Below are 14,300 nucleotides of genomic sequence, written 5' to 3'. Positions count from 1 at the left end.
GGCTCACAGTAAACATTTTGTGTTAGCCATTATTATTGTTATTGAACTCCTTATGATGTGTTTGTCCACAAGTCATTTCAGAGCACGTAGCCTGTGCCACAGCCCAACGGTGTGGTCCTTTGTCTTTATGGTACTCACAGGAATAGCCCCCGTGACCTAAGGCAGTGATGTGGGCTGTGGATTTTGCTCACCTGACAATGAGCTTCCCTCCTTTTGGCTTCGAGGAGAAACAGTTCACTTTGCAAGGATCCCGAGGGATCAGAGAAAAATCCCTTTAGACTTGATATTTGGACACAAATATCAAGACATTTCCAAGGTCTCTTCTGCAAGGAATGTAGTTTGGTGTTAAGTGTTTGAGAAAATAATTTTCTGTTTGAGAAGACAAGCAGAATATTCTTGCTGTTATAACAGATAAAAGGTATGACAAGCAAGTCCCTGGGAAAATAGGCTTTAAACTGCTGACAGTTGCGGTAGGTGTGTTTTATACTGTACTGGGAAGATAGGAAAATAGTTTGTGTTATTAAAAGAGATTATAAGAGGAATGTCATAGCAACTGTTGTGTATTAACTTGAACACCTTGTGGCCGAGCTAAGTTTCTTGATACTAGAAGAGAAATGATACTCATATAGAAGGGAACAAGGGGAATAAAGAAGAGAGTTTGGTTATTTTATCATCAAACTTATCCTTTCTCGTAATCCTTTATGGTATCCTGATGGAAGAGGCCGCACGCCCGAGAATCTCAGCGTAATCAAGTGTGAGAATTTCCCTCACAGACTCAGAAGTTGCACCTGCATTTGTTCAGTAGGGCAGAGCAGGGGTGCAGCGTGCAGACTTTGCGAAGAGAAGGCCATGGCAGGGCGGGGGTGTCATGAGGCGGCCGGCTTCACGGGGTGAGCGTGCCCAGGCGGGTGTGAGGTCCCCGGCCTTATCCGCCACCGGAATGACAGACGCGCGCTGGAGCTCTGGCTTGACTAGGGGTGAGAGAGGGTGGTGACCTTACCTGGGCAGTGAGTGATAGTGTGGGTAAAGTGGATGGATTCCTTTGGGTGACCCGGAGGAGACACGGCTTGCCCTTTGAAGAGATGGTGGTAAGGTTCGGGAGGGGTGGCTGAGATTTTTGAATTGGTTAACGCGGTTGCGGTAGCTCAGTTGTGCAGGGGTTAAGACGTGCAGGGCCCTGTTTGGGAGGTCCCGAGTTTGATGTGTTTGTGAGATTTCCCAATGGAGGTGTTCAGGGCAGTGGGACGTCTGGGCCTGAGGTTTGGGAGAGATCTGAGTGTGAGGGGAGGGTTTGGGGACCGTCCCTGTGTAGACAGTAGTAATGTCATGTGAAGAACTCCCGGATGCTGACCAGGAGGAGACCAGAAGGGCTGGGGGAGAGAGAGTGTGCTCGCAGTGAGGAGTGAGTTTCCTGGGTTCTCTCTGCTGTGAGAGGCCCAGTAAGATAACAGCTAAAATGTTTTTTGGGTTTGTTTACCCTTAGTTGGTTTGCAGATATTTTTGGAGTTGTTCAGAGGAGATGCTGGCTTCAGCCTTGTAAACACAGTAACGTGGATTGTGAGGATTCCTGTGGCCTTCAGGAACATATGCAAGTGTTGTTGCCAAGTACCATGTATGCTTATTTCACGGGCATCCGTGTTTTATGAATTCCCGAAATTAGTGAGTTCAGAATTAGAAATTTTACTGCACTTTCTTGTAATTCTTATACATGTAACTTGATGGTTTACAGTTTGTACTGTTAGAGCTGGGGAATCGTGGTAAAATTGGAGGGAATTAGAAATTGCTTGCTTTAACAAAGGTAACTTCTGCAGTCCCATCCCGAAGGATAAAATAAGCAACCTGGCAGTGCTAACCGCTGGTGAGGATGCGGAACAAGTGGAAACCTCACGCACCACGCACAAAGAAGAACCACCACTTGGAACATTGGCAATATTGACTAAGGCTGACCATATGCATTGTGATGCCAAGATTCACGCCTGGGCATATATTCCACAGAAACGCGTGCTGCCTTCTTAGATAGTAGCAGCTTTATTCATGTTAGCCCCCAAGTGGAGAAGCAAAGGTCTATTAACTAGTGACTGTGTAAACAAAATCGTGGTTTATCCATACAGTGGACTACTACTCAGCAAGAAAAACGGATGCGCTGTTGATACATGCAACAAAGAGACGAGTGCTACAGAGAAAATGTTGAGCTGGAGAGAGCAGACACAGACGTATACTCCAGACGATTCCATTTTCAGGAAGTCCAAACACAGGCAAAACTAACCTATAGTAAGGATCGGAATAGTGGTGGTTACCTACAAGGAGGTATTGACCCTGCAAGGTGGGTGTGTAAGGAAAAATTAATGGTGCTGCATGCATAAGACAATGAAAGTTTCCAGTGAATTTGGCAACTATGAGATTTTAATGCAACGTGACGTAAGATAGTTAGCTGTTCCACGGAATTTAACAGTGCCCTAATCTGTGGTTTCCATCCCATCATTGACCCCACCCTCCCGTAGGGTCATTTAGAACATACACACGCAAACCTAGTACATGGTCCTTAAGGCAGCTGTTGTCCAGTCTTTGGGGTAGTTAATGAAGCCTGGGTGTTTACTCGTTTTTCATTGGTTCACGCAGGGTGTATTGTTATCACGGTGGCCCGGGGCCAGGCCTTGGGCAATGTGATAGAGCCACTTGCCCAAGGTCCACAATTTAATCAAGAGAAATAATATTTTAGTGCAGTATTTCTTATAAAATCTAAATTAGCGCAAAGAAATCGATGATGAACGAAATATCAACATTTGTAGTAGAGACAGAATCTGTATTACTGATTTTTCCTCTTTCCTCATTCTCCCTCGTGGCTCGGCAGGGCACTGCTGTGGACACAAAGACAGAGCAGGAGGTGCGAGGCTTGAAAACCATAGTCTTGGCCTGGATGTCTGACTGAGTCGAGAGTAAAAAGTGAAAAGGCAGGTTGGTAAAGACTGAATGGCAGTTGAGTCTGTTAATGCTTTTCAGTGTTTTGTGGATGGAAACAACTGTGTTGTGTCTTGGAGAGGATTCTTCTCAGCATTTGAAACATTCTGACAAAAGGGAATAATGTATAAAAGCACTTACGGTGGTCCTTCAGGTACTATAATTGTTCTTTTTAGGTTTCTGTGAATTTTGTCGTGATAACTTATGGCAAGAGTGGCTTCATGTTCGAAATCAAAACAGGAAATTGTCAAGGCTCAGGTAATTTGTTCATGGCATTACCAAGATATAAAACCCTGTCTTTTAGTGTGTAACAGTGTTTAACACTAGAAAAAAGTTCGTGATTGCCCACCTTTTAGCTAATCGTGTGATTGCTGTGGATATAATTACTGGGTAGGCAGGGCAGAATCTAGTAATTTGCTAGCCTCCATACTGCATCCTACAAACGCAACCATGCTTTTGTATGTTACCATGCACGGTTTCTGCAATGTGGCCTTCTTTTTGTCTTTTTCTGGTGAATAAGTCCCATGTATCATGTCCATTTGGCTCTTCTTTGTGGTCAGGATATGTTGCCTGGACTGAGCCTGGGCAGGAAGGGGGGGGATCCCAGATTTTTCAGCACCTCCTCCAATTGCTATGGATACGGTATCAGTGCCAGCTGTAGTCTCCTCTCTGTCCCTTTCCGATAGGCTTCCCCTTAGAAGCTGAAATGCTTGCCCTTCCTGATGCCAAGGTATAGGTTCTTCAAAGTACTAGAGGACTTTCCAGAGTGTACTATATGGGAATTACTTTCAAAAACTTATACCAGAGAGGGTTAAAACTTCCCAGCCTTGTAAAAGCTCACTTCTTTGTTCACATCCTCCCCACCCCCTTGCCAATTTTGCTGTGCATGGTTTTCTCCTAGCAACACGCAGTGGTCAGTGGGAAAGTCAAGCTGGCTGAGAGCCTCCAGCCGGTCACCAGGGCTGCTAGAGGGGCCAGGACCCTGAACCCTGGCGTCAAGGCACAGCTGATGGCACACTGGCCTTTCCTGGGATCTGGAAAAGTTTTTCATTAGGAGTTCCATTGCTTTAATAAATATGGGGTTATTCAGATCTGTTCTTTCCTCTTGTGTTAGTTTTGGGAAGTTGTATGTTTCAAGGACATTGCCTGTTTCATCTAAGCTGTTGAATTTATTGGCATAACCATTATCATTTTAATATCCAGAAGATTTGTAGTGGTGGCCTCCGTTTTGTTTCTGATATGCGCCTTTGCTGTTAAGAAGGTCTCTGTTCAGGGGCGCCTGGGTGGCACAGCGGTTAAGCAGTCTGCCTTCGGCTCAGGGCGTGATCCCGGCATAATGGGATCGAGCCCCACATCAGGCTCCTCTGCTGTGAGCCTGCTTCTTCCTCTCCCACTCCCCCTGCTTGTGTTCCCTCTCTCGCTGGCTGTCTCTATCTCTGTCAAATAAATAAATAAAATCTTAAAAAAAAAAAAAAAAGAAGGTCTCTGTTCAAAGGAACTGCCGGATTGGGGTAACTGAGTTCAGGAAAGTGGTTGGGGGTGGTGTCGGGAAAGGCGGCGGGAAGGCAGCGGAGGAAATAAAGCCTGGGGGAGGGAGGGCGCAGAGGTGGGGACTGGCCGCTGTTGGCCGCCTCCTCTCTGGGGAGGAGCTGCCAGGGAAGAGCGGTCACGTGGGCGGTGAGCTCATTAGGCTGGGGACACCAGCTGTGCTATTATTAGGGCTTTTAATGTCCGTGGCAGATGTTCTCAGGCCGAGTTCCAGCCTTGTTCACTTCCCACATATGGCATAATACAGTACATGGAAAAGGAGCGACTCGGTAACAAATAGCTTTTCCATGAAACACATCACTCCTTTTCCCCCCGTGAACTTTTCCCTTCTCTCTCTCTCTCACCCACCCTCACCCTTTGTGTCATTTTCTCTCTGTTGTTCCTCATCTTTTTCTTGTCCTCTCTGTGTGTTTTCTGTTTCTTTTGTCTGTCTTTTGTCCTTCTGTTTCTCTCTCTGCTGTTTGTTGTTTTTCTTTCCCTCTCTCTCTGTTTCTGTCTCTCTCCATCTTTTCTATTTCTGTGCTGTTCCCACTCCCCCCCTCCCAAGCCCTCCCTCAGTCCCTCCCACCTATGATACCTCCTTCTTTTCTCCTTTGAGGCCCTCTTATTTAACCCTGTGTGGGACTAGGACAGGACAGAGTGGCACGTGAAGAAAGTTGGCCCATTTTAGGTTAAAAGTGAACCTCGGCGTTTCCTAGAAAGTGTAAGGAGTGCAGGTAAGTCCGAGGGTGATGAACACTGGACATTGTCTGGTCAAGAGCCTGTTTTAAACTGCACGGTTGGCTTACTGCTCTCTCCACTCCTGGGGCACAGTAGTGGCTCTAGGGCCACTGTAACCCGGACAAACTGAGGCCCTGGTTATTTCTGTTCATTTTTGCACACAGTTTGTACATTGTTGGTTTGGCTGATGACGTCTCCTGCCACCATTGTCCTGGGTCCAGCTGATAACTTTTATCAGTAAGCTTCCACGTGGCCCTTCGCTCGCACCTCATTGTTATAGTAACCCATCTCAGCTTGGAAACCCAAGGTAAAATCATATCAGGTCAACTTAAATTATTTTTCTGGGGGGATTGAATCTCTACAAGGGGTGTGCTGTTATGTGCTGGGACCTCAAAGTATATGCTTTAAAGCTCAAAGGGACGCAAGCTTCATTATAGAAGTTTCCTACAGTTTATATCCAAGTGCTGATGTTTTGAGATATTTACATTAATTTTGTAGCTATGACAAATTGATCCTATTTTAATTTCAAAAATAATGAAATAATACATATATCAGTGTCCTGTCTAGTGAACTCTAATAATGCCTACAGTGGTCAGAAATAGATATTAAGAAGAGCTTCTATAGCCTGGGCATTTTTCTTCAAAGGGAAGTAAATATAACCATTTTAGAAAAATTGCTTTTTTTTGATTTTAAAAATTATTTTGTTGTAAAACGGTGCTAAAGAAAATAAATAAATAAAAAGCCCAAACCCAAAATGTAGAGTGAGATCAGCATGGGAAGAGACTTACTGAACTGGGCACCTAATTATTCTTACTGGTTTCTCTGCTAATTCAGAGATTGGGAAATAAAACCAAAAATGGCCTTTTTTCATTTCCCTAACTTTATCTGAAGAACGAGAATCATAAAGTAGGAAGCCTTTTTCCCTGGTGGCTGGCCCAGCTCTTACAGACTGGTGGGAGCAGGTGCCGTGGCTCTGGGCAGTGGGGTGACAGTGACAAGCGTCCATGCCGAATCTCAGTGTATTTGCTTATTCCAGAAACTTGGTCGGTTCTGATTTCCTAGGTCTTCAGCAGGTAAGAGTCAGGTTTGGTTGGAGTCAGTGCCTTCTCGGCAGGATGGGGAGCTGGAGATCTGGTTAGAAGAGTGATTGTAAGTATGCGTGGAGTGGCCTCCCTGGGCCAGGCATTGAGGTGTGACAGTAAACTAGGCAGCCCAGGTCTGGGGGCAGGTGAGAGAGAGATGTAAACGAGTAGCAGGTGTAAGCTGTAATGCCAGGTAGTGACTATGGGAGATAGGGAGGGACGGGCGACAGAGGGTGGAGTGGCTCTGAAGGTCTCCATGGGGACGTTATGGGTGGGCAGAGACCCAGTAATGGAGAGGGGGATGAGTCATGGGAAAATGTGCAAGCACAGCGTCCTCTCAGGCAGAGCAAACTTCAAGTGCCCAGGCCTCTGCAAGAAGCCTGGTGTGACCTTAATGCAGGGAACCCCCCACCCCCCCGGGAAAGTGGACACAGATGAGGGGGATGGTCAGGACAAGCCTGCATCCCATTGGGCTGCCTGGCTGTGGTCAGCAGTTGAGATTTTATTTTGAGTATGACTGGAAGGAAGCTGCTGGAGGATTCTGAGGAGGGGTGTGACATGAATGGGCTTACTTTGTGCATGGGTTCCCCAGCTGCTGTGTGGGGGGCAGGGAGAGGGAAAGGGTTGAGTGTTGGTATAGGCCCAGGGAGAGCGGTGGCCGCTCCAGGCCAGGGTACTGGGTACCATGTGTGTTGGGGTAGAGGCTCAGGGTAGGCTCTGGGTGTGAGGAGCCGTGGCCAGGAAGACTCTTGTGATGCCTTAGATCTTGTACATTCCGAATGGAGCATTTAACACCGGAAAACGTTTACATGACTTAAAAATCCCGGTGTTAAAAGTCACTGTGTGTAATTTGTTGGTAAAGGGGTCAGTAGGGACTGCTGGAGTTAAAGTTTACCCAACACCTAAGAAATGAGTGGAGGCATCTTCCTCTCAAGCCTGAGGTAAAGGCGGAGAGGAAGGAGAATGCTGTGTTCTTTCACAGCTCAGAAGTTACTCTTGGCAGAGGGAAGAAGGTGAATCTCAAACTTGAAGCCAAGTCAAGGAGCATGAAGTAACTGTTGAACACATTACAAAGAGGGAAAGGAATGGTGTCCCTCAGAGCACAGCATCAGTGACGGTTGATTCCAGTGAACCGTAGCGATATGAATTTTCAACATTGAAAAATTTCTGAAGATTCTTCTAGTAATTCATTCGATAGTATTTTCTTCGTGCATGTTGCCTATTTGCTTAGCCTGTGTCTGGATCCAGTGCCCTATTTGAAATTTACTGTTATAAAAATTTTTCTTTGATAAATTCGAGTGGGGTTGTCTGAGGTACGTTGCCAGTTTCCTCATAGTGTGGATGATAGCATCTCCCCCCCTCCCCCCGCCATGAGGATCAGAATTTCAGGAACCAGGAAGATTATACAAACATTCAAAGCTGATCCCAGGTTTATCATTATCACTCTTGCTTACCTCATAATCTGAGATGATTTCCCTCCCCGGAAGGCCTGGCCTTGAAACTTGGCACGGGGAGCAAATTGGACTCTGCCACAGCTCCTGGGGAGTTCCGCTCTTTCACCTGCGGGCTTGAAGGGACTGAGTTAGGAATGTTTAGCAGGCTCCTTTGAGAAGCCTGTGCCTATGCTTCAAGCCGGTCAGCTGCTGAGGTTATCAGAAAGGAATCTGGAAGGTGCGTTCTCTTGGAATCTGAAACATTTAAGGACAGATCTTGCTGCCTTCTGGTGGAGTCTGGCAAGAGGAATCCACACGAGAGCTGGGCTTATTTGGGGTTGCAGTAAGTGAGGATGAGTGGGGCATGCCTGGTTATCCCAGAATGTGCTGCCGTCTTCCAGGTAGTGGCTCTGAGGCTTGGGTTTCCTGTGTGTGCGGCGTGGAGGAGCTGCCCATCACCCCGTCGTGCTGTTCGTGGCCTGGTGAGTCTTTGCCAAGTATGGTGTGAAGCCGCAGGATATTGCTCAAATTCACCTAGAGCGTGTTAACACTTGAGGGCTCCTTTCCTACTGCTGAACACTTCTCTTCTAGGCCTTTCCACTCTGTCTTATTGTCATCTGAATAAATAAATAGCAAGTTATGAAGAACCAAATTAATGCTGACGGCCATTTCTCTTATTACAAGACCATTGTCCTGTTTCACTTCCTTGGGTCTTTTCTAGCCCCCCGAGACTGTGGCACCAATATTTTTTAACTCCCCCAAACAAGTGTGGTAGGCTGCTGCGCTTTCCTTGAAATGAAACTCCGTTGTCATTGAATTAAGACACTGGCTGCTTTGTTCGGAAATGTGGGAAGGAAGGGATTTTTTTTCCTGTAGAATATGATAAGTCAGCTCTTTTAGAAATATAATTTATGGGCTAGGATTGCCTTAAACTATATTGCGGTGTGTTTGTTCTGGAACTGTTAGCACATTCACATTCTGGGCTCTTTTTAATGGGCTCTGGGTAATTACCGTGGCCTCCCATCTCAGCGAGTATACTAAGCCATTCAGGAGGATAGCTGGTCGCTTATTAGCTGGCAGCCGGTGGCCCCTGACCCCCTCCTCCTTGGAGATGGTGTGAGGCGCAATTAAAGAGCCCCTGCATGGGGAGTAGTGGCTGCTGGGGCATAAATAATGCAATCTACCCTGTCTCTCTGTGCATGTGGCGGGCCGAGCACATTTGATCTTTGGATGCCTGAACCTTATAATCTGCATCCCGCAGGTTTAGACTTTGTGACCTTGGGAAGGTTCTCAGCCAGTGAGCCTCCGTGTTTCCATCCATAGGATAAGACTGTGTAGCGTGATCGTGGGGATTCAATACCAGCCCCAAAAGAATGGTGACACTTCGGTATATTGTCCCCTCCTTCTTCTCCCAGGCTTTCTGCCTCCCATCATGGAAGACTGGAACACTTGGCTTAAGGTCATCTTCCCCTGACCTAGTGCATCATTCGGGATTCTGATGACTTACCTGGCACCTTGACCATCTCCTCTTTGGTGGTGGCCTCTCCTCCCTGCTTTATCCACTGCCCTAGTCGCAGCCTGGACTCTGTCATCTCCTGAAGTTACCTGTCCCACCTCTGAAACCCTCAGCAAAACGGCCTTGCTCTTTGAACTCTAGACCTTCCAGCCCTTTGCACATGTTCCTTGCCCCATCCAGGTTCCTGGCATGTCCCCTCCACCCCGGCTTACTGTCACCGAGCACCTGTTGTCCTTCCTTTGTGCCACCCGGCGGAACTCTGCACCTGCCTTCCCGGGGCTGCTGGAGAAGTTCTAGAATCACCTGTCACCCAGTGTGTTGACCCTGTCAAGCAACTTCAGCTGGGCCATAGGCTCTGCCCAGTTGTGTGTGTATGTTTCTTTAGGTTTCTGTCTCTGCCTTGTGCCACAGTGACTATTCTAGACTTTCCACGTCTTTCCTAAGCTTTTTACTTACCCCTGGCAGTGTGTGCAGGAAACAGCAGACTTGCTGCCTCCCAGCCTTCATGTCCAGATGTGAAGAGCCTTTCCTCTGTCCTGTCTCCGGTGAAGTGAAGGAGGGACCCTCTTCCTGCCTGAGGCTGATTCGTATTATCCTGTGGGTCTCATCCTCTCCCACTTCCTCGGGAGTGGCACCTGGAATATCAGTCCTTCTTTCTGTCTCTTCAGCCTCATCCTGTCTTTGAACTGCATCCCACATCCTCTGACATACTCCATTCTCTCCCATCTTTCTAGACCCCCGGTTTCCCCTGGCCATGGCTCTCCCCCCCCCACCTTCACTGCCCCTCCTTCCTGATCCTGTTGCCCTCAGGCACCTGAGCCCTTTATTCCCCCACCAACAGCTTTGAGTTTGGGGCTGAGTCCAGGGCACACCCAGCCCTGACATTCTTGACCTTTGACAGCACAGGCTACACACTCGCATTCCTTCCATCTTGAAAGGGTCTTTTCCCTGGGCTTCTAAAAAGCTGCTCCCTTCTGGCTTCCTTCCCACTTCTTCTGCCACCCTGCTGGCAGTCTGCAGGCTCCTCTGTACCCTCCCCCCCCCCCCGTAGCCTTTGAGTGGTGGTATCTTTGGGGTGTGTCACCTCAGCCGAGCACCTTGCCTTGCACACTGCCCCTGGAGGTGACCATGCTTGTGGCCTCGTTTGCCATCACTACCTAAATCTTATCTCCTGAGCTCTGGACCTGTTTACCTGCCTGCCCGTCCGCCTGCCCACTGCACACTTCCATTTTGGGATGCACGAACACGGCCCAGATCTTTACCACCCCCACCGCTTTCCTCCTGGCCCCCACCTCCTCCCCACCAAGAAAGGAGGCTGCCTGTGAGCCCAGTCTCATGGGGGTTATCACTGTTCCAAGCTGCTCAAGCAGGAACCTGGACCTTTGCCTTACTCTCTGTTTCTCTCACTCTCACCCTTCCCCTGGCTGTTTGCCTCCCAGATTGCTCTGAATGCCCTGCTGGTCTTGGCTGCTCTAATATTTTCTCTACTCTGCTCCTAAGGTGACCTTTCTAAAGTGTACATCAAATCCCTTTACTTGCTTGCTTATAGCCTGTTTAGGAGTTCCCCATGGGGCCAAAGAGGCTGCTGCCCCTCCTTCCCTTGCTAAAGCCCTTCTGAGCTTTTCAGTTCCCACACTGGGCGGTGCTTTCTCTTCTTCCTCCCGGACTTTGCCTGTGCTGTTAACTCTGCCTGGAAGAGCCTGTGCCCTGCCCGTGCTCCCGGCATACAGCCTGTTCTGGCGGCTTGGCTGATTCCTGCTCACTGTTGAGGGCTGACCCAAGGTTGGCATGGGAATCCCTTCCTGACCCCAGGTGACCCATCTGTATCAGCAGTTCTCCCACTGGCTTATCACTGCTGATATTTTTGTCCGTGGCCCCTTGGAGGTAAAGAACGTCCATGAGAGGCTTCAGTCGGACAGTGGAGGGCATGCAGATGTCTGCCCTGGCACGTGGCACTTGACCCGAAGGGCTGTTCTTGTCTGTGACTTATTGGGGGCGGAGCACGTTGAGATCATTCTTCCCAACGGATTGCGGGTTCCACCAGGGCAGGGATTTTTGTCGGATTCCTTTCTCCCTATATTCCCAGTACTACTTAGAGGCAGGCAGGGGCTCCTGGCACCTAATAGCTGCTCAAAACATATCAAATGACTGAAGAGCAAACGTGACCCTTTCGATCTTGTTCAGTTTTCATGATGCCGATTTAAGTTGCTCTGTCTGCCAGGGTGATGGGGGGGCATGGATTTCGGAGTGGGAGCGGCCCTGTTGGAGCGGACTTGCTCTGGGGTCTCTCTTGTGCTTTTTTGTGAGCCTTTTAAAATCACCAGTCATCACCAGAGCCATGTCACAGAATGCCTGGGTCATGAGATCGCTGTGGCTGCTCTGACTCAGAAAATTGACATGTTTCTGATCCTGGGAATGAGATTGACCTGCCGCTACACGTCAGAGTGCCTTTTCACCTTCCAGGGAGTTGATGCTCCTCGGACACAGACCTGGCCGAGCGCAGCAGATAACGCTGGGGTACCGGGCAGCGAGTCCCTGCTATTGGGCGTGACACACATGGAAGATGCTTTCGTGCTTTCGGGAGTCAAGTAACTAAGTGGGTACGGTTCTTTGTCATGCATTTACTGGACAGATATTTATAGTGTGCCCATTTTGTGCCCATTTTCTTAGTGATCTTGTGTGCTGGTTTCCGGGTTTTATTTCCAGTCTTTCCCCGAGGAGAACAGAAGCTGCTGGAGGTTGGGAACCTCATCTGTGATGTTCACTGGGGGTGCTCAGGGCCTAGCACAGTGCCTGGCAGAGTGCTTCCGTTGAAGGCATAGCGGGCAGTGTGCTGGGGGATGGTGAGCAGGGCGCAGCCCCCGCGCCCTGGAGTCTGTAGTCTGGTGGTGTAGACAGGTATGAATGAAATTTCACCAAGAAATGTAGAGTCGGAACAGTGACTGAGAGGCCACTGTGCTCAGAGGACTCTCACAGAAGCTTTTGGGCTTGGGGAGTTTGGGAAGGGTCCCCGGAGGTTAAGGAAAGGTGCCCGGCTCAAGGGAGGGGCAGGGCCATTCAGATGGAGGGAGCAGCAAGACCCATGTTGGGAAATCATGGTAGAGGACTCTCTATCTCTGACAGTGGGCTCTAACACCTGCCTCTCCTTTCACAGTGAGAACAACAGGTGACAGACATTTAGTGAGTGTTTACATGGATTTTAGCATTTTATCCTCCCCGTGACTTCGCTGAGGTGGGTCCTGGCAAACCATTGGATGTTGAGTAGCTGGTCCATATTGAGGGCTTCACGTCCAGACGTCTTTACTCGTGTCCGTGCTTCTCCCCCTTCCAGAGGCAAGCTGTGTGTGGTGTAATGTGCCAGAAGGGTGCGCAGTCCTGTGTTCCTGAGAGCTGTCTTGAAGGGTTGCTGCAGGGAGAGCGGGGGGACCTTGTATACGTGAAAGACAGGGTTATGGTATCCTTAGCACCTTGCCTGACAAGGGTGTGGATTAGAGAGGTCAGTCGCTTTTTATAAGGGAGACCTCAGGTGGAGTGGAGGCTGGGATTGGAGTGTGGCAGAGAGAGGTTCAAAACTCCCTGGGTAACCCTTGAAATCTTTTTTTAAAATTAATTAATTAATTAATTCATTCATTCATTTATTTGACAGAGAGGCAGTGAGAGAGGGAACACAAGCAGGGGGAGTGGGAGAGGGAGAAGCAGGCTCGATCCCAGAATGCTGGATCATGACCTGAGACGAAGGCAGACACCTAACAACTGAGCCACCCAGGCGCCCCACTCTTGAAATCTTTCAAACAGAGTCTCCTAGAGGTGGCGTTGGGATAGGGTTAGGAGAGCTGAGCTGCCTTTACCTGGACCAAAATAGCAAGGATGCATTGTTTCATTTTGAACAGCCTTGACTATCTATTCTGTGTTATCTTTTCGCTTTCTTGATGGTATCATCTGCAGCAGAAAAATTTTAATTTTGATGAAGCCTAATTTATCTCTTTTTGGTTACTTGTGTTTATCATGTTACAACTAAGAAACCATTGCCTAACTTAAGGTCATGAAGATCTATTCCTGTATTTTCTTCTAAGAGCTTTATAGTTTTAGCTCATACATTTATTAGGACTGTGGTCCATTTCAAGTTAATTTTTGTGGATGGTGTGCGTAGGAGTCCAACTTTGCTGTTTTGCATAGGGGTGTTGTCCCAGCACCATTTGTTGGAAAGACCGTTCTTTCCACATTGAATTGTCTTGTTCAAAGTCAGTTGTCCATATGCATAAGGGTTTGTTTCTGGGTTCTCTGTTCTGTTCCATTGATCTGTAGCATTATAGCAGTACTACGTTCGTTTGGCTAACCGTAGCTTTCTAATAAGTTTTGAAATCAGACAGTGTGAGTCCTCCAACTTTATTTTCCTTTTTCCCAAGATTATTTTTGCTATTTTGGATCTCTTAACATTTCCATTTGAACTTTAAGATCAGCTTTTAATTTCTGCAAAAAAGGCAACTGTTTGATAGGGGTTGCATGGGATGCATAGATCCATTTTGGGACTATTGCTGTCTTAAAATAGTAAGTCTTTCTCAGTGCGAGATGTCTTCTCATCCATTTAGATAGTCTTCACTTCTTTCCACAATGTAGCTTTCGGTGTACAAGTCTGACATTTCTTTTGTTAAATTTATACCTCAGTTTTTTTTTTATCCTTTTAAATGTTGTTATAAATGTGATAATTTTCCTCATTTCATTTTTAGAATGTTCCTCACTCGTGTCTAGATATACAACTGATTTTCATATGTTGATGACATATCCTGCAACCTTGCCGAACCTGTTATTAGTTCTAATGGTGTTTAGTGGGTTCCTTAGGATTTTTTGTCTATAAGATAATGTCATATGCAAGTAGAAATAGAAACTTTACTTCTGCCTTTCCAGTATGAGTGTTGTTTATTTCATTTTCTTGCCTATCTGCTCTGGCTAGAACCTCACTACAATGTTGAATGGAAGTGGCAAGAGTGGGCATCGTTGCCTCGTTCCTGATCGTAGGAGAAAACATTCATTCTTTCATTAATA

The 14,300-nt window shown here is 47.6% G+C and overlaps 1 protein-coding gene across 1 annotated transcript in view; it reads left to right on the top strand.

The window, feature by feature from the left end:
- The window catches only part of LOC117802793, a 65,676-nt gene that overhangs the window by 9,273 nt on the left and 42,103 nt on the right, over positions 1-14,300 (top strand). The window contains exon 3 of the mRNA XM_034663552.1: positions 8,143-8,223. Coding sequence (XP_034519443.1) covers positions 8,143-8,223 — 81 coding nt within the window. The remainder of the gene's footprint in view (positions 1-8,142; positions 8,224-14,300) is intronic.

This window comes from Ailuropoda melanoleuca, chromosome 6, assembly GCF_002007445.2.
Source record: "Ailuropoda melanoleuca isolate Jingjing chromosome 6, ASM200744v2, whole genome shotgun sequence".
Classification (NCBI taxonomy): domain Eukaryota; kingdom Metazoa; phylum Chordata; class Mammalia; order Carnivora; family Ursidae; genus Ailuropoda; species Ailuropoda melanoleuca.
This window is presented reverse-complemented; position numbering and strand designations above follow the sequence as displayed.